The 20,550-nt window shown below is 40.8% G+C and overlaps 1 protein-coding gene across 2 annotated transcripts in view; it reads right to left on the bottom strand.

Moving 5' to 3' along the window:
• EPAS1 (endothelial PAS domain protein 1) overlaps positions 1–20,550 on the bottom strand; it is a 79,885-nt gene that overhangs the window by 15,850 nt on the left and 43,485 nt on the right. For both annotated transcript variants that reach the window (XM_059829923.1, XM_059829914.1), the window contains exons 2-6: positions 17,903–18,093; positions 8,235–8,386; positions 7,571–7,655; positions 6,949–7,067; positions 6,643–6,845 (exon numbers count right to left, since the gene is read on the bottom strand). In XM_059829923.1, the coding sequence (XP_059685906.1) occupies positions 6,643–6,845; positions 6,949–7,067; positions 7,571–7,655; positions 8,235–8,386; positions 17,903–18,093 (750 nt within the window). The remainder of the gene's footprint in view (positions 1–6,642; positions 6,846–6,948; positions 7,068–7,570; positions 7,656–8,234; positions 8,387–17,902; positions 18,094–20,550) is intronic.

The raw sequence follows: 20,550 nt of genomic DNA, 5'->3' as shown, positions 1-20,550 counted from the left end.
TTCATGGGTGTCAGCAGTAGAACTGAGGTAGCAAGCAAAAAGTATGCGTTACAGCAGGCTGAGGGATTCTTATCGTATAGGAATTGCAATCTCTATGCCAAATTGTCTATTGCAATCCTGTAATTCCCCTCTCAAATTGCTCCCCACTGTTTATAACAAGCATCCTCACTATAAAATTATTCTTCTCATTCCATGGCACAGAACGACTTGTGGTGTGATCCTGCTGTGACAATGTCAAATTTAATTAGATCTAATGTAAACTTGGAAGAAAGTTAGCAAGTGGTGGGTTGATATCTTTTTACTACAACCACCTAAAAAATATACAGAAAGATAAAAATAAGATATCAAAGAATTACCCACAAACCCCACAACACGGCCCAATTCTAAGCCCACGCCTGGTAACAGTGAAATACTAATCAAGTATTGTTTTAAAATAGTTTTGGGTTTGTTTTTTTTTTTTTAAAAAAAAAAGGCTAAAGAGGCTCTATGCCCTTGTTAATTGATCTGTTAATCTGTTACCATAATTCAGATTCATTACATTTCACTTTAAACACTCCTGGGAGTGAAATGTTTTTTAAAAGAATTATGGAATGTTTCTTTCTCCCATCCCAAAAACCACCTAAAACTGGCTGACAATGTTTCCTAGATACACTTTTAAATACCCCTAATTTTATAACAAACACCCTCTCTCCAAGAATTGTTAGCAGTATTGGTTTTGGGTGCATGAATTGGCAGATCACACCCTCCTTTATTCCTCCTTTGGTGCTGCTGGCTCTGAAAAGCTTAAAAAAATCTCACGGGCTGCAGGCAGTGCAGGGCTGGAAAGCAGATCAGCCAGTTCCACACCGCATTACGCACCGGGGCCGAGGCGGGCAGCTACCCCCGTCTCCATCACACCCGTCCGGTGAGTCTTCTGAGACGTTCATGGAAGAAGACTGGCCACAGCTGATAGCCCAAACAGCACCTGGGCCAGGATGCAGCGAGTGCTTCAGCAAAGGTCTCTGCACTGACCTCACTTGAGCATCGCTTTGAGGTTCGCCAGTGAGGTGCACCGTTCAAACTCTGTGCTTTCCATGGGGGCCTCTTAGCAATACGAAATGCCAAGTGAATACACAAATGACTAAGTGCAAAGGAAAAAGCATAAGCATCCTGCGGAGCTATGAGGAGGAGTAGTACATAACTAAGAGAGTCACAGAAATGTATATGCCCCATGGGACCAAAGGGTCATTTACAAAACTGAGTCCAGAACACAAGACTTCTACTTTTGCTTAGACACCAGACAGAAAATTGCTCTTTGTGCAAGCCAGGGAATGACAAAATTGGAAAACAAACTGGTGGTTTTGGATGGCATTCCTGCCGTGGTAGGCTTTGTGTTTCGTTTGCATTTGTAAAAGCTAAACTGGTGCTAATTAGAAGGATAATAATAATTTTTGTTGAAGAAGACAGGTGGGCTGAGAGGCTGTTTATTCTCCCGTTAACCACTCATTTCTGAAAACACAAATACCTTTGGAGGAATCTTAATTTTGCCAGACTGGCAATTCAGCTTTCTGAGCTAAACTTGTCACCATGATGTACTGAAGTCAAAATCTCAGAAAACACAGTAAAGAGGTGGGCAGTAGCCCTCTGCAGTAGCGGATCTGTCCCAACTACTGCTACTTAAATGCTTTTTGAGCACTACTTCAGTTTCTTTTAATATACCTATTTCTTGGGATGTGGAGTAAGGACAAGTAATATGCTTAGGGTACCCAACGGAGAAACAAGCGATCTGAATCCTACTTCTAGATTTGTACAACTTTGCCCTACTTTATCTCTTTGAGACATAGGAAAGCAAACAAAGCCCACTGCTTCAAAGGCTGCATCTTCTAAGAGATGAGCTATTTCAAGTGGTTTGGTTTTTCTTAAAATTGTGCTTTTCTGTCTCTTTATAGGAACACAAAGCTTTTTATTGTATACTATTTCTTGAGTTAAAATAGTATCATAAGAACCATCAGGACTGAGAAGGCAGGCTCTTTGTGAAAGACTGCTGTAATGTTTACTGCTCATAAAAAAAGAGCTGGGTGTATATTCATCTGGCTGTGTGTGGACTGTGTGTGTAAGGGTGTGGATCTCTTAACAAAGTCTTTCTGTATTCAAACTGTTACCAAGTTATTGAAGTTAAATTGGTCTTGACGGGAACAAACAAACAAACAAAAGTTATACTTAAAGCAGAATGAGTTTAAAAAAAAAAAAAAAAAGAAAAAATAAAGCCCAACACAGCCACTATGCCTGAGGTAAAGCACTCTGCCAGCCTGCTAGAGCAGGCAGCATGGCAGTCCTGCCAAGTACCCACATTTCCTCTTGAAAATATTAATGGCTCCTTCTACTCTAACCCAGGCCAAATAAAAAAATAAAATGCAAAATCCTGGGACCCCTGTCCATTCCTTAGAGGGACAGCTGGCCTGGTCAGGTGTATCTGCCCTGCTAAGCAAAAAAACTAGATGGGTGCATTACAAACTTCACCCGGACTCTGCTTGTCCTACTCATTTGGTCTACCTAAATCTAAGTTTCATTATTAGCAAAAGTTGATCATGTTTTTTCTAAAATATGGCAAATACTAAGAGCCAGTTTTGCAAAATGAGGATCTTTGGCTTCAGATATCAGCACTTTACTGTTGTCTCCATAATGCATTTTCCCCCTGAGCAGGGATGGAGGGACAGGAGATCCTTTCAAATGCTTGTTTGCATTCTCACATAATTCAAAAATATTCCCCAAATATAGGTCAAATGGCAAACTGACTTAAACCCTAATATGAGCTCCTGTGCCTGCATATTTCTGTTTTACAGGGACGTAACTGGAAGCACAATACAAGTCAGTTTCCTCTGTTGGGCACAGCCTGAATCCCACATGTACACTCATGTTAGGAGAAACCTAACTGGGACCAACATAATTGGCATTGCATCTTCCTGCACCATCCTATTCTGAATCACCATATATCCTCTGTCGCTCCTTTTTTTTCCTTCAACTCTTCCATTAAAATGTTCCAATCAAGAAAACGTAAAAAAAGACTATAACTAATTGGGTTTCTTGTAACCAGGAACATACAATTCCCCCAAAGGAAGCCATGCCTTCAAAGTAATGGAGAACATACGCTTTTCAGCGTGCCGGTGCCAGGGAACTGGTTTGTGATGCAGCCTCTGGAGCCGCTGCCTGCACATCTCGCCCCGTGCAGAATAGATTTGTTTTCTTAGCCTTCTCTCCTCTCATGCATGCTGCCCACAGCAATTTACAGGCAAAGAGCGCTTCCCCCTCCCCTCCCCAGCACTCCAGAGAGGTCGCAGGGATGAAGGTGAAAAGCCAACACCACCTACAATGCCATGTTACCTTCCCTGCTTTCAAAACCCTGGTCCCCTCCAAAACACAGTGTATGGTTTTCTTTTATTATACATAAAACAAAAAGGCTGAAACTGCATGTGCTGGGGCATCTGAGGTAGTTTTGGGGTTTTCCAGCAAATTCAGATACAGTTTTCACTTTCGTTTTGGGATTTTTTTTTTGCCAAAGAAACATATTGCCGCTGTTTCTATGTACCCATAGTCCCCGTGGCCCCACACAGGAAGGTAACACTGAGCATCAGCTATGCCACCAAGGTAACAGAACTGCCTTTGTACAAAGACTGGCCTTCTTTTCTGACTAAAACACCCTCACTGGAGATCTTCCCTGACACAAAAGCACTGTGCAGCTGAACTAAATCCTCACTTGGATTATTGACTTGTACCACTGATCAGCATTTCTGTATTACAGGTAAAATAATCCTTCCTATAAACCACTTAGCCAAGATAAGTGGAGCAAGGGAACATTTTTAGATTGCTCTCCAGGAATGGCTGAAGCAGGCATTTAACAGAACAACCTATTTTTAGTTTTTATATCTCACAAACCTTTCTTTACAGGCTCATCACCTTGCAAAAGTTTTTTTAAGAATACAAATATATCCCACCTAACCACTGGCAAGTCATAGGCTCACATATAAGAATTATTTTTGGAAGGCAAAAATATATGGGCTAGAGTTCTCACACATTTTAAATGAGGTAAGGCCAGTCTTGCCTACTTCATATCGCATCTGTTGTGTGCCCTCCTGAGGAAAAGCCAAAAGAACCAAGGCACTTCATGTCAGCCAACTAGTTTTTGTTACAAAGTGTTGAAAGGTAGCCAGCCTATATTTTCCTTTGTCACAGACAGAGACTATGAGCTTTCCTAAGGAGATGACAGATGTGATTCTCATCTTCCACAAGGATAAATTTCAGCTTCATGTACAAGTGCAGCTCTCTTTTGTACCCACTTAAGCTTCACACTGAAGGTAGATGCTTCCATTAGTAAGGTCCAATATGGCTGCTGTTCATTAAGATACTTCCTCAGAAATCTCAAGAGTTTCTTTAACTGAATGCTTCAAAAATACAAACTTAATGCTCCCTGGAAGCAGACCTGCCCACACTAGATGAACTGCAAAGGGGATACTCGGATTGCTGCAGAAGCCTGCTAGAGGAGGCACACTGCCCTCAATGGTATCAGCCCTGAACTGGAAAGACAGAGTCTCTTACGGAAAAATGAGCGGTGTCAGCCCTGCTGCATCACTGCAGGAAGTCCAGAGTATGTTGAAAAGCGTTTAGGCATCTGACTGGCACATGCTGCTTTTCCTCCTCCGCTCCTCAGCCTGGATTTACATTCTTGGCATAAGCTGCTCCTTCAATGCAATTTGTCTAGCAGCACTGGATTTGATATGAACAGCTGAGTGTTTTGCATTTTTATGTGTCTAGTGATGTGTCGCCTGTTGGAGAGAAATCAACATCCCTCTGGGAGGGAAGCAAGAGCCAGGAGGATCTGCTGGGAAGAACCTGAAAGGTTTGCGAGGTCTCTTCCTTCTCTGGCCTGGCTGGCTTTTTACAGCTTTATCATCATCTCAATAAAACATGAATGAAACCTCCAACCAAAACTATCTAGTAAAAGACGTGCTGTTTTGTTGCCTGGTTTTAAAGAAAAATCTCCTCCAGAGGAAGCTGTTGTATTTCACTGCCATGTGAAAAGTTTCCCCTGTAAATAAACTCCTTTAAGACAGGGCATAATATGTCATTCTTTTTAAAATAAGCATGTGTATCTTTAATGGGATAATATCAGTCCCTCTAATTCTCATTTATAATTGCTTATGCATTAAGTCTGGCAGAGACATGTGAATGCTGCAATACAGCAAAATTCTCTGTTACTCTCCTCTAGCCTGCCACTGAATGGCCCCAGTAATTCAGAGGTGCATTGCTTTTAATAATGAGTCACTACCCTATTGTTGCTTCCCTTGCCCCAATAGCACAATACTACTGATATCTCAGTATTTTCATCCTGAAAGTATTAACAAGAAAAAAAAATATCTGTGTTATCGTGGTTATATCTGAGGACATTTCTAGTTACAGCACACTTGCTGCTAAATTCTCAGAGGTCAGAAGAAGGTCAGTCACGAGTTTCACACTTGTAATCTTGCTTTCATCCACAGCTGCTAACACTGCTAGTTTTATACAGTTGCCTCATCACATTGTTTAAAATAATAGTCTTGCTTAGCACAAGTTTTAAAAAAACCTTCTTCAAAGAATGAAAAAAAAAACCAACCGAGATCTCAGTCCTGTGAGTTTTTGCATGAGATGCAAGCATATGTATAATCCCATTGATAACCCTACAGACCTCAGCGGTTTTTAGCATCTCTGAATTTCAGAAGACCAGTTTCATTAGACAGAAAGCTTCATATTAAATTCAGGGATGACCTCATAAACTTAAAAAACCTCAAAACAAACACCAAACCCATAGCAGTACAGACAGGACTTTCTGGGGAAACGGGGAACAGGAGGACACTTCATGGGAAGGGATCTCTGGCTCACTCACACACAGGGAAGATGGTTACCACAAGACGTAGACAGGGAGAAGAGGCAGATGGTATGAAATGCCATGGAGATCCCAGGGGAAATCAGGCAGGTGAAGACTAGAGGGATCTCCATTTTTTCCACTCAAGAGGGAAGTGTGGGGAGTGGAGGACACAGCCCCCCTTGCTTGACCCAAGATCTTCCCTTGCCCTTCATTTCGCCACTAAAAGGAGCAGATAGATAACCAGCAAAGGTTGTTTGCTTTTCATTGAGCAAGAGGCTGCAACCCCATTTCAGAGCTGCGGATGCTCTGGATGCCTTAAGCAATTCTCAGTTAACCTAGAGCATACAGTACTTTCCAGCTAACCGATAATAGCATCCTGGGCCAAACCAACAGTAAAGTAAAACAGTCCTTGACTAAGGTCCGTAAGGCATGTCATTTGAGATGTTCTCTAAAAAACAAGAACAGAAATCCTGTGTACTCTTCAGTTTGTTAAAACCCAAGAAGCTAGTGCTTATGGCTCGAAGTTGCCTCATCTTCTCCCAGTGAACTTGAATTCCTCACTCAGCAGGAGGAGGAAATACAGCAGGAGTACCATTTTGCCTAAATTGAGATGGATTAAGTGAGTGACTGAATAGCTGTCTTGGTAACAGACTGTGCTTCTCATCCTTGCTTTACCAGGTCCACACAGGAGGACATCTGGAAGGACTGCTTGTTTTGTTCAAGACGACAGAAACACCCATGGAAAGGAAAAATCAGTAGTTTACCTGTCATCACAGTAGGTAAATTTCATGTCCATGCTATGGCGACTCAGGAAGGTCTTGCTGTCCAGGGGGATATCGATGTTTGAAGGATGCTGAATAGGCTCACACATTATTATAAGGCAGGTGAGAAGAGGCTCTTTGTACCCACACAGAGTGTGAGGAGGGCAAGTGTTATACACTTTAACTTGTCCAGTGCAGTGCAAAACCTGAAATAGCGATTTTTGAATGAGAAACAAACTTAGAATGTACTTTTTCTACATGCCAAAATGTCTTTTTACATCAAAAACACTTATGGCTAAAACACGGTACCTTCCATGTCGCAGACTTGAGGTTAACAGTTCTGCCTCTGTTGGTAACAGTGCATTTCATCCTCATGAAGAAGTCACGCTCAGTTGACATCTCTTTGCTTTTCTTTCCAAAGCCTGGACCTGTATAAGGAAAAGGGCAAATTAGTTTTCTCAGTTTTGCTTCTTGATTTCTTCTATTTATTTCTACTGAATCCTTCATGCTTATAACAGACTAATTCTCAGATAATTTACCTGCAGAGACCATCAAAGATGCATGGATCATTGAAGAGCAGTTTGTAGAGCTCAGAGCTAGAACTTAAGTGGAACTTAAATGGGACTTTGTGCATTTAAACCTATATTTTAGCTTGCAGAACATAAATCTTTGCAAAGTGTTACAAGTGAAAACATTATGCCTGTCTTAACTTGATGAAAGGGAAACACTAAACAAACAGTTCTTAGTGCTATCATATATAAGCAATATTTGGCAAAACAAAACAAATCTGCAGAGTATTGAATAACAGTTAATGATTAGTCTAGGAATGAAAATTCCCTTTACCACAACTAACAGATCTCTACTGTCAGCCAATTACTTCATTTGGTTATTTAAAAAGCAAACAGTGACTCTTTTCTATTTTCATTATTACCATTTTTCAGACTCAGATTCTCTCGAATTTCTTCGTGGTCACATGGATGAGTGAAGTCAAAAATGCTGTGTCCAGTTAATTCCACCTGTGCAGAAGTAAGAACTATATTCAGCCAAATAAAAGCAACTGATAGTATTTATCAGTTTTTAAATACCACCTATTCAGATGAAACTGGTCACTAGAATTAAGTACATGGACAGGATGCTCACAGACACAAATCCTGTGACCCTCCCTTTGTTTATCCTGTGCGTAACTTCTCATTTTCTCGGCAGAACAATACCCTATGTTTGGATTTTCATGGTGCAGTTAACAGTCAACACCACTAGTTACTGTCAACACAGAAGGAGAAAATCCCCAATCCACAAAGCAGAAAAAGGGGGACCCAAAAGAACAGCTCTATCCCCTCTGTCCTGTAGTCTAAGGCACAAGTTCAATAAATGCCTGTTCTCCTCTCCACATTTGCAGTCACCAAAGACATTACAACTCTGATAGAAAGGGAGAGGGATAACCCCCCACTGTTGTCTGGTGTGCAGGGTATCTGCCTGACAAATAAGACATTTTATTTCCAGTCTTTTTTGCAGTGACACGCAGCTGTTTTTCTGCGTTTAGGCATAGCACTCATTTCTAGGAATTGTATTACAGAAAGTGGTAGGGAACAAGTTACCTGGGTAAGACCCATGTATTTGTTGACATTCTCTGACAAAAAGATCATGTCTCCATCCTGTGTCACCACGGCAATAAATCCCTCCAAAGCTTTCAGGTACAAGTTGTCCATCTGCTGGTCTGCCTCTAGTTCATTCTCATTGTCAGCACATACTGAGAAAAAAAAAGAAAAAAGCATCTAAAGTCTTCAGCACCCTAGCCAGCCTTTTTCAACGCAAGCACATCCAGTTACAAGGCAACAAAATATTTTTCTGCTGTTAGAATTTCCTTTCCACAAACCCCTTCTGGTGGGGCCTTCCTTCAGAAGAAAGCTGTCTGCACAGTGTATGAAAGGGATGTCCTTATCACTAGAAAGATATTTTTCTAAGCTTTTTGGCAAATGCAACAGAGCCTCTATTCACCTTTAGTGCGTTTCTGCAAGATGTGTTTTCAGTACATAACACCTATATACCCAGACACTGAAGCACATCTTCTTTGTGCACATTCTTTTGGCCACATGCAACCTTTATATCTCCTAACAGGCACAAAGTATAGAGCAAATCTTACAGAAGGTAAGTAAATTTGTGCATTCCTAACAAAAGTCTAAGAAAAGACATTTCCATCAGGTCAAGTTTTCTAAGAAGTTCAAGTACTTTTCCTACGAAGCATGCCTAAATAGACCTCTCCATTCAGTATGGAAAGGTCTATTAACACTACCATTGGTAGAAAAAGCAGAAAAAACACTTCCTTGAAGCCCTTTCAGGGGAATCTCTCTTTCAACCCATAAACCTCAGTATTCTTGGGGAAAACACAGATCCATCCCACCAATAGCTGCTTTTTCATCTGAAGATGTCAAAACTCCCTACGTGCCACTCCACCAAACTCTGACAAGCTTCATCACCCACCTATGGTCCTTCTGTCCCACAAGGAGGAGAGCCTCAGACCCCACTTACATCCCTTATGTTTGCCTACGCAGATTCATAAGCCCAGTGCATCTTACAGTTTTTGGAAAGAGGACAAACAGACTCAGCCCCAGAGCCATTGGGAGCACCTGGTTTATTCACACTTTGCTTCTCAACATGAGCGTTTGGTAGCAGGGAAAAGATGACACTCTCTGGGGATGGCCAGCACAGCCTGGGCATTTACCATTTTGTGTCCCTGCACTGCAATTCTAACTTCACACGTAGGGGCCAGTTCCTCCTCAGTACAAAGCAACTGACCTTCAGGAAATTACATCAGGGCTGGCATTTAAAATACAGAAAATACACAATAATATATTTGAATAGTATGCACTTTGACCATAATGACATTTAGAGACGGGGGGGGGGTGGTGGGGGGGAAGGTAAGTGACCATCTGCTCCCAAGCTTGTTTCTGCTGTGTAAAGAATGTCAACGGTCTTTTTTTACTTTTCCGGAAGCAAACAAATGGTTTATTCAGCAGGGATCACAGCTATAGCCCAAGACAATCAGCCAAGTGTGGGTTCAGAGAAAAAAATTACTTTTCAGCTCTATCCCCAGACCCTCCTTTCCATTTTTTTTTCCCAGCTCATTAAGTTTGCATTAACAAAACATCACCATTCAAAGGCAGGAAGGCTATTCAAAGCATTTGTATTCTTAAATGCCTCCAACAGTGAAAGACAAACACTTTACTTGTATTATCAGATGATTATGTTTGCTTTTCCATGTATATAAATTATATTACTTATACAAACACACACAGAGGACATAGGATCACTCACATCAGGGCTTCAGGTTCAAACACTTAACAACCTAGCTGAGCACAGCACTTAAAGATATAGTCAGCATTAAAGCACGCAGTTACAGGGTTTTGTTGGATCAGAGTTCAACTATTTAATTAAAATTACCTTCATCCAGCTGGAGGCATCTGTGATGTGGACTGGGAGGAGGGAGGGGAAGAGGGTTTGTGCTGCTGTGCACCCCCCCACATAACCCAAAAGCACAACTAAGGTGTTTTGCAGACACCCTCCAGCTTAACTGATAACCCAATAAAGCCCATTGCATGCCGGTCTTCCCCCTTAGCAGCCCTGGCCACAGCAGGCAAGGGGACCTGGCATATACAGGTTTCTTGTAGTACTTAACAGGGCATGCTCACACTTCAAAGATGGAGCGAGGAAACCATGGGCACCATCAGGCAGGTGACAAGTACCTCCAGGGGCCACTGTGCTGCTTGCAGCCATCTCTTCCTTGCCTGTCCCCCATGGGCATCCCCAGCAGCCTGCCCACAGGAGACCAGGCACTGGGGGCTGCACCAAAGGTGCTCACTCACATCTTCTGCTGTGTCCAGGTTCTTTATGGTGGTTGCAAACACACAGTCCCAGAAGGTGTCATCTGTGCTAAACACCTGAAGCATATTAACTACCTTAAGATCCTTAGAACACAGCTAAGAAATGTGCTGGGCATCACTGTGGTGGCCCTAGTATGCCCTGTATCAGGTAACTTAGTATAATTATAGTAATATAAATAATAAATTACAGTCCCCCATACGGCTGCAGTTACAGCATTACAACTTGCTCCCTTTCTCCTGTGAAAATCACTAGCTACTAATACACAGAGGATATACACACATTAGGAGACTGATACATCAGAAGCAATTCAGTTATTGCCACTAACAAAAATCTGGTTTGCTTTAGAAAGAATCTATTTTGCAGAAGAAAAACAAATAAAGCCATTGCTACTGCAAGCTGCTTCCAGAAATCCCTATTGTCTTTCACTTTGGCATAAGACATTTCAGCTTCAGATGGAAAACACTTGAGAAAGCTGTGACCAAATGAAAGGAGGAGGTTAGCACGAGGAGGTGGGGTTAGAACGTGGTTTCCAGTAGGTCTGAGGTAACTTTATCCAGGTAGCAGCACCCCATATAGACTCGCCAGAATTTTCCGGTCTTAAAGAAAGGTAACCATGAACTCAGTTTACTCTGATTTTTAGGTAGAGGTTTTATCGTCAGCATTGCTTTTCAAAATAGCCGGTAACTAAATTTTGAAATAAGGATGCATTTCTTATTTTTTCCTGCACCTTTTTCCATCTCTACTAATGGGAGTATCTCAGTTCAGGCACCATGACAGTATAGGAGGGAGACTGTACTGCAAATATGCCAGTTTAACTATAAATTAATAGCACATTCAGCAGAATGAAGTACTGTAATATTGTTGTTCATATTATAGTTACATTTATGGATCCCAGCCAAGATTGTGCTCATGTAGCACTGGGAAGCCTACAAAGGAGGGAGAATCCCTGTGCAGCTGAGATTGAGAGATCCTGAAACACGTCAGAGAGCCACAGAAAAGTGCACTGGCCTCTGTGGGGCGACTGTCAGAGCTACAGCAGAACCAGCAACAGAGCAACCATGTCCCATGTCCCAGTTTGATGGGTCATCCACTGTTCATACTGCCCCAAGGCAGTATTTCTTGGTCTGCATGAAATTTTGATACAGTATTTTTCAGTCCATGTCTCAGTCTTCATCAAATTTTGATAAATATTTTTAATCAGCTCTTTTTGAAAAATTTTCTAACCACCAAACTAGAATTTATTCATTAACAAGAAACTTTGAACTGTAATGGCAAATGCTTATTGCAGTGTTTATGATAACCTTTTATGCTAAAAATAGCTCTTGTAAACAAGCTTTGATTAATTCCCACTGTCAGGATGTGCACTGTTCCCAAGTTTAAGAACACTTTTTCCGTAGATGCTTGCTCATTTCCTTCAGTCCAACCTCTTGGAACGAGTCTGAAGGCTCAAAAATCAGGCTCTCCTTACAAGAAATAACTACTCGGGTATAAACAACCTCCTAGCAAACAACCTACACTCCTCTCAACACCTTTGATCTAACTCAAAGGAGCCTTTTTGGTCAGTTCAGAGGTAGAGAGTGATAAAAAGGGTTTTTACCGGAGGTCACATTGTCACCTCCACAGAATTTTCATGGCTTTGTCTCTAATTCTACATCCTACAAGTACCAGAAAGTTGCTTGGATATTATGCATAACAGACACCAGGCTATAGCTGCCACTCCTGAAGAGGGTTGTAAAAACAGCCTGATGTCGGCAGGCAGAAGTAGGGAAGATCTGACAGCAGCTCCATCCTACATCAGAGAGAGCAGCTTTGAGACAGACTTGTCCCTTCCTGGTTTCTTGTTTTGCATCAAAGAAAAGCAATTAATTTTTTTTTTCCTTTTTCTTTTTTTCTGTTTTGACAGGGCAGTACATCCTGTTCAAGGGGATATTTTCAATGTGTTCAATAAAAGCTTTCAATTTAGATACATCAAGAAAAAGCTACTCTTAAACTTGAAGCTTCCTGAAGGGCTCTTATCTCTAAGTGCACAAGCAACTTTGATAAAGAAAACACTTATGTTAGTATTGTTATGATTGCAGAGTTTGTATCTAGCCAAATCATTCAGATGCTGCTCCCCGGAAGCTGCTTCGAGTCTTGCAGCCGTTGGTGTTGAAAAGTGGGATGCAGCACCCCATCAGACCAGGCTTCCCAAGCCCCTTGGGACCTTCTGGTGCACCTTCCCAGAAAAGGGACGTCACTTCAAGCAGCTGAAGCACTCAGCACCCAGCTCCACTCTCATTCCTAGCAGCACGGTTGGCACAAAACTATTTTTCCAATTTAATAAGAGCAACAAGTAGACATGCTATTTTTAAAGCACTGTTTTATGCCACAATGGTCTGAGATTAGATGCAGCTTGTCCAGACATTCAAAAACAATGCCCACATCACTTCTCCCTACAGTTTGTCCTCTCCCTTAAAAGCCTAGAGAAAAGCTATTTTTTCCCTTCTGCTCCCTGCTGGCTTTCCGGCTCTGTTGTCTCCCTCCCTTGAAACAACTTCACACTGGCTTCCTCGTGGCCTCCCTTCTCCCAACCAACTTCCCGTCTGCTTCCCTGTTCCCTCCCCATTTCTGCTACTGTCTGCCTGCACAGGAGCAACTCCCATCCAGTTTCCTTTGCTGGATCTCTGCACAGAAAAGACACCAGGGTGACCACACAATTGGGATGGGATTAAAGAAAGCTGATAAAATTGTGTTGTTTGCCTGATTAGTCTCACTAAAAAGTCTCCAGCCCCGACACACAGAAACTCACTGGTACCAGAGAGTTCTGGTTCCTGTAATGCCTTTAGCATCAGCACAGTCCAAATAAACACTTAAAATTATTGGCATCACATGCCAATACTGCCCATACAGGCCGCCTAAAGTGGATTCTCTTCCTCATACTCCGACAAAAAGAGACTGTCTGAGGTAGCGTTGGCAATTATCACGATGTTAGCTGTTAACCAAGACAGTCATTCTTTAGCAAAAGACAGTTATTTCTCTTTTGCCATTTATTAATCCCCCAAAAAGCATCAGGCTGATTTACTAGCTATACTAGAGAATAACAGAGGACAAGTACTGTTATCAATTTTTCTGACTATACTGAAGGACTTAAGATCACAAATCCAAAAGCTTCACTACTGATAAGCATCGAACAGTCTATTTTCAGCTGCAACTTTATGGGATCAAAACCTATACTTAAAAATGAACAAACATTGATTCTAAATTTATCCCAAACATTTGAATGTGATGATGGCAAAAATGTATTATGCCAACAGAACTAGGAGACATCTTGAAAAATATTTAAGATGATCATAATTAAATGATGTTTCTGCTTAACATTCCAATTATACCATGTACTGTGCTGTGTGCAACATGGAAACAGTATTATAAAGCTATTGTTTCAGTTTGCTTCCTGTGATACTAATCTCAATCAGGCCGTCAGACGAACAGCCTGCATTTCTAAATGTTAAAGGCTTCCTCTCCAACATTCCCACACAGAATTGCCTACTGTGAAAATCAAAGGGAAATGTGTTACTAAGTAAAGCAGCAACTTTTATAAAGCAAAACCTGGTATTTTTTACCCTTTTGAACTCTGAGATATACAACCAGCTATTTCCTATTATGATAGGATACAAGGGCCAAGCTCGGGCCGCGCAACGCCTGCAGGAGATGTGCACCCTGCAATCCAGAAGCTGAGATTTTCGAAGGCACGTAGCGGGAGAGCTCTCAATGAGGGCTCAGATTCGCGGGCTCTGCCATTCACCTGCTGGGAGAATGCGGGCATAGATTTCCCTAGGTCTCGGCTTCCCGACATAAATAATCATTATGCAGACACCGCTAGTAAAACAGCCTGAGTTACACAAGTGAAAAGCCCTATTCCAAGTCAGGGAATAATAGGAAGGGGCATGAGACACTCAATGCCAGCAGACTGAGGCTGGCAAGTTGCCTACAGCCATCTCTGAAATCCCATCTGGAGCATCAGCTTGCAGAAAGATGAGGATGTAGTCCTGGGAAGGCCCTTGCTCTCTCCACTCCCAGCAAAACTGCCATGAAACAAAGAGATGTGTTTGCCTATGAGAATCGTGCCCAGAAATATAAAATAAAATCTGGTGTTCCAGTAGTTTTTGATAGAATAAATAATAAATAACAAATGCTAATCAAGCAGTACTTTTTTCTTTACTACCTTTTGAAGCATTTTTCAAGCTTCCCTACAAGCTTATTTTAGTGACATTGTGTACGTATATATAAATGCAGTAAATGTTATTTTAATGTCCTAATTAATGACAGAACAAATACTCCCACTTAACTCCAGTTTACACTAAGTGTCTAGCCCAAATAATCAAAACTATTTCCATGAAGACAACATAAAGCAAAGGGGGGGACAGGACATGTGGGGGGGAGAGAGGGGGCAGGCGTTTGCTTCTCATGCACACTGCTGTTCTCCACCTACCCATTTCCCAGTTCACCTGTCAGAGACGATGCAGTAACCCCTGTACAGGCTCCCCGTCAGTCGAATCAGACTCCTCAAACGCAATGCAGAATGAATGGCCAAATTCTAGTATGCTACACATGCATGTGAAATGGGGGCAGCTTTCCTTGGGGCTCAGAAAGGGTTTAGACCAAAAGGGAGAACAGAGTGTGGACAGGCATCACACAAGCCCAGCGTCCGTTCTTCATCTGAGAGCCAAAAGCTGTATCAAAAACCTACCACTTTGCATTAAATCAGATGACCTTCTAGCGAAAGCCAGTGTCCTTATAAAGACTGACATTATTCAGAAGCCCACCAAAGACTTAAATTCTGCTTTTACAGGAACAGATCAGAAAACTAGCACCCACCGCATATTAGCTGTATTAAGGAGCTATTGTGTGGCAATGGTGTTATTCAGTCCTGAAAGGCAGTATTTTTTCCACAAAGCTCACCTGCCAGAAATGCCTATATTCAATTTTACAGCCTTGTCTCCTGAGAGCAAGAAACAGTTCTCAACCTGATAAAGATTTACTTTGGCCAGAGCAGTACTCTAAACCTGTGAATCTCAGGAGTCTCAGCAAGTGTAAACTGTTGGGCAATTGCATGAGGAAGAAATAATACTCTGAAGTCATTATTCTGATAACGATAATGAAAGTTCTCTCTCTGATGCCACTTTATTCCAATGCCTGATAAATTTTATCTTTCAAACGTTCAGAGCTTAAATTTTCAGCCTTCTTGTTTAGCTTGGCTAATTTAAATGTTAGCTATACTCAGAAGAATATAAGTAGCAGACGAGGCCTTTACAAGCCAAACAGTGGTTTTCTGGCTTGAGTTCTTTCATTTCAGTGTATTCTCATTGTCAGAAAATAATACACAGCTCTTCCAGAAAATCAGTTGCTTTAAAGTACCTTAAGTTCAATTCCTCAGAATAGAAGCACTAAAGATTTTAAAAACCTTTCTCTACATCTCTAGTGTCTAAAGATGTAGTGATGGACAAATCTGCATTTGACTAACAACACAAATTTTAATGAGAGGACTTAGGCCAAGTCAATATTTAGACTGGGGAAGAGCATCAGATTTAAGGCTAAGCAAATAACTAACATAGAGAAAGCCTGAAATATTAAATCATAGCTTGTCACACTGCTGTAACGTTTCATTTCCAGACTCCTTTCTAACTGCTGGGTCCTGGTGGTACTTCAAGAAAATGTAAATCAGCTACATGAATCACAGTGTTTTTCAAACACTGTCACAGAAAAGTCATATGTATGTGTGTGTATGAATATTATATACATATATTGACTTCTCATCACTATCAAATTATATGAGCCTAAGCCTTAACACCACAGAAGCAATAAATAAATGTTTTATCTGTAGATTTTTTCCTCACCAAGAAATGTACATGTATTTGAAAATTTTGCTTGAATCTTAGCAGTTTCCAGGTGAGCAAATGTTTTCTGATGATGACAGCATCAAACTATTTCATGTCACGTTTCACAGACACATGCATTATTTATATTATCTGTTACAGCCCTTCAGAAGTTTGCTTTTCCTATGCTTCGCCACTCTCTAGTTGATGCCAAATAAATATTTGAAAAGCTGAAGCTGTGTTTTTATGAGAAAGTTATAACAAATTGTCTTGATGTATGGCATGTTTAAGAACATTTACCTATTTACACAACTTCTTCAAGTATTAATTACATGACGAAATCGGAGATGATTTACAAATACTGGTCAGCAATAAATAGAACAGAAATAAATGTTATATAAGCTTCTATAAGCTAAGATGAAAATACCCACATTTTATACAATAGTCTTAGCAGAACCTAAAAAAGCTAAAAAAATCACAAAGCACACAGCAACAGAATTGAATATGTCATTTTTCAGATTAACCAACAACAAACCAACAGCATACTCTTCCACAAAATGAGATACTTCCTAATAACATTTATTAAAGTAATTGTTATGGTATGACTCAACTTTTCTAAAGAGAGGAAGTGCAATCATGACCTTATTGGGAGTTTTGCCATTAATGAAGAAAAACATGAAATTTTGGGTTTACCTTTCACAAACAATGCAGGCATTGTTTTATTAACGTATTCTGGACACTTACAGGTCACTGTGTGAATGTTCCCCCAGAAACCTCAGTTGTTTTCATTGATCTCACAGGCTACTCAAACCACAGACTTCCATCAAAGTGATTATTCAAATACAGATGCAAAATAAGAACATTGTTAATTTTACCAGTTTTCACAGGCTATGAAAATTATACTGGTTCACATTTCCTACTAGTCCAACATGAACAAGATTCTGATTACATAGAATCCATTCATGCTGAGTATTTAAAAGTTGTTTGCTTTAGCTATCTTAGTCTACCTTGTCATAAACGATCTACCTACTACTCATTACGGGCGTGTAGCACAATTAGTCCTTTCGAATGAAGTATTGGACCTTCAGAACTTCCCAGCTGCCTTTTGAATGCACTGGCACAAACATTTGGCATGCCAAATCAAAACTTACTTGTTTCAGCACAGAAGCTTAAGATGTATGTTTGAATTTGGATTAAACTCTTAAAAGTTTAAAATATTGTAACTGAGCTTAATAAATCACATTCAAGAGTTTTGAGAGTTGTTTCTTTAGAGAGGCAAAACTGCACCAGTTGTTATTTTGGTAATGAAGAACTTATATGACTAATATCACTCAGATTTTCTAACCCAGTTAAAATATACATAAGTCTGAGGAAAAAACCCACCAACCTATCTTTAAATCTAGTTGTATTCTCACAACACAAGCAGTTGTGTCCTGTTCTCACTTTAGGACCCAGTACTCAGAGAAGAACATGTACAATCTTACCAAGTTGCCATCAACTAGCACTGACAACTTCTTCTAGCCAGATCTTACCTGAAGACAGAAGCTTGTGAGTGCGTAGGAAACTGATTGCCAGGCGCATTATGGATGCCTTGTCCAGGTGGGAACTGATGTTGTGGGGCAGGGGCAGCTCATGTGCCAGTTCATAGAAAACTTCGGTTTCTTTGCTTCTCCTGCATCTCGCTGCATCTCTTGATTTCTCCTTCCTCCGTTCTGAACTGCTCCTGGTAGGTAAAGGGGAGGAAAGGAAAAAGCATTTCTTCAAATGCAATTCATGACTTGAGAGAGGCATTTACCAAAGTAAATCTTCTCAACAATGAATCCATTCTGTCAACTGGTTTAAATCAATTGACCTGACATTAATATCTATTTGCTCCTTTTAAAATGGGAATTAGGAGAGGACTGCCATAACTGGAAAGGGCTCCCATTCCACAAAAGTCAGTCTTTGGACCCCCTGAATCCCCATTGCGTGTAACAGGATCAAGATCTGCCTTAGGTGACAGATTCAAAATGAAATAGCAAACTATTATTCCTGGGATTCAGGAAACATTAAGAAGTAAGAGTTTCATTTGTTCAATCTAAATTAATTTACTTGAAAAATACTCTGGGATGAGGTAACAATCCATTTTAAAGCTGGAACAATTACATTGCATGTGGCTGTGTCATAGATATAATGACTTGCAATGGCTGTTCCCCGCATTAAAATAAAAGTAGCAATAGGGTATCAAACTGTGTTTGTATATTCAACTGTCTCAGCTCTTAACACGATGCTACTCTGGAAAACCACCTTTGCTTGACCATGAAGGATACAAAATGGGAAAGAAAATACTCTTGCATGCAAGAAACCCCTCCTTCATAGAAGCTATTCTAATTAAATCACCATTTCTCCCTTGTCTATGAAAATAGATTCCTTCTGGAGTAAAGTAACATGACCGATAGAGCCAGCCTCCTTGGAACTCTGCAGGGAACAGAAGAGCAGGAAATAACAAAGGGGAAGACATTTTATGAAGCAAGTATGCAAAATTAAGCCACCGAGGGACATAAAGCTGAATTTAACATGCGAGAAGCACATGGGCTATATTTATAATGGATCTGGGATAGGACCGTTTAAGAGGGAACTTCACTGACTCTAAGGTTCTTTTATAAAGTACAATTCTTATTTCAGAACATGAAGAACCTGAATCCATTCAAAACCATCAGTTATTTCAACCCCATGTAGCTCTGCTGATACTACAAGTTTCCTTCACTTGCATGAGTTGAGGTTTTGCACCTTAGTCACACCAACACAGAATATATTTCTTTTCAGGCAGACTTTTGTAATATTGTACCAGTGCAAACAGCACAGCTTGGATGAGCCGAACAGGGTGTGGAAAAGATCAGCACCACCAGTTTTGCTGTTGCGGCTGCATATTCATTTCTAGAATCACCAGTGGCAGCTCTCCATTTGCAAGGCTGCCTAAAAATGAAGCATCTTATAACCGTTTTTTTCCAACATCAGTATAAAATAATGAGCCTATAAAGTAAAAATGGATCAACCAAAAAAACCCCAACAAGCTATCAAAACACGGTATTTCAATAAATATATTCTCTTGTGTAAAGATGACGAAGAAAAAAATATTAATCACATCACTTAATCCTAGAAACTGTTCCAATCATGGCTGGTCTCATATAAAACTGCATAAAACAGGAAAAGAGTATTAATACATAGTAATGTATTCTAAAGAAGACAACCATTTCTGGAAGAGCGAGACTGCCTGCAAAATTTTCTAGCATGGAAACCACAGGTGGCTTCGTAAATTAGAAAGAAGGAAAAATAGCCAGGGTCCGTGTTAAATGCTAAGAGGAAAGTTACAATAAGGTGTTTGCTGGGGCCCAGGCAAGGCTGGGCATTCAACATCATCATCCAAAGCTCACAACACATCAGTAGGGCCCTCATGCTGCAAAACACGTGAAGCTGGGCATACGCTTAGGGATCAGATAGGTGCTCACCAGGGGGTGTGCTAATAGGGCAAGGGGCCTCATAAATGCTTATGGTATCTTCTGAAGATCCGTGATCAGCCCTCGGCAAACCTCTTTCACAATTATTTTGCCTGAGGTGGATATTTTCTAACATGGCATCTGTTACAGAAGGTATGCACGGGATGAGACCTGCACACATTTCAGTACATAACGGCAGGATCCAACTTTGATAAAGGCTTCAGCGACATTGCTGGAGCGAACACTGATCCACCCAAGTTTGAATCTAAAGGATCAGATATTCACAAGGTGACACTAACTCCTTACTTTTATCCTTGCCAAGTAAGAGTCATACTACATCCACGTAAAAAAAAAAAGTCCCCTCATACAGCTGCCCAAGAAGGTAAAACAGAAGATGCCTTGTGTCCTCCTGGGGCAGGTGCTGGGAATGGGAGAGCCATATGAACTACTTACACCATGCTGCTTCTTTCAGAGGTACATCTTGCTCGCTAAAGAAAAACGTGTCTACACCATGCCTATAAAGATGCCAGACTGGGAACAAATCTTCTCAGTTTCTAATTCTACCAACGAAATAAAGAGTAGAAACAAACCAAAACCAAACAGAACAAAAACTACATGGCAGCGTTTGAGAGAATTTCCAATTGTAGCTTAGAAAATTTAACTTGAACCATAAATGTTTGAGCTCTGCTCTAAATCTAGAGCCC

Source organism: Gavia stellata, chromosome 2 (assembly GCF_030936135.1).
Source record: "Gavia stellata isolate bGavSte3 chromosome 2, bGavSte3.hap2, whole genome shotgun sequence".
Classification (NCBI taxonomy): Eukaryota; Metazoa; Chordata; class Aves; order Gaviiformes; family Gaviidae; genus Gavia; species Gavia stellata.
This window is presented reverse-complemented; position numbering and strand designations above follow the sequence as displayed.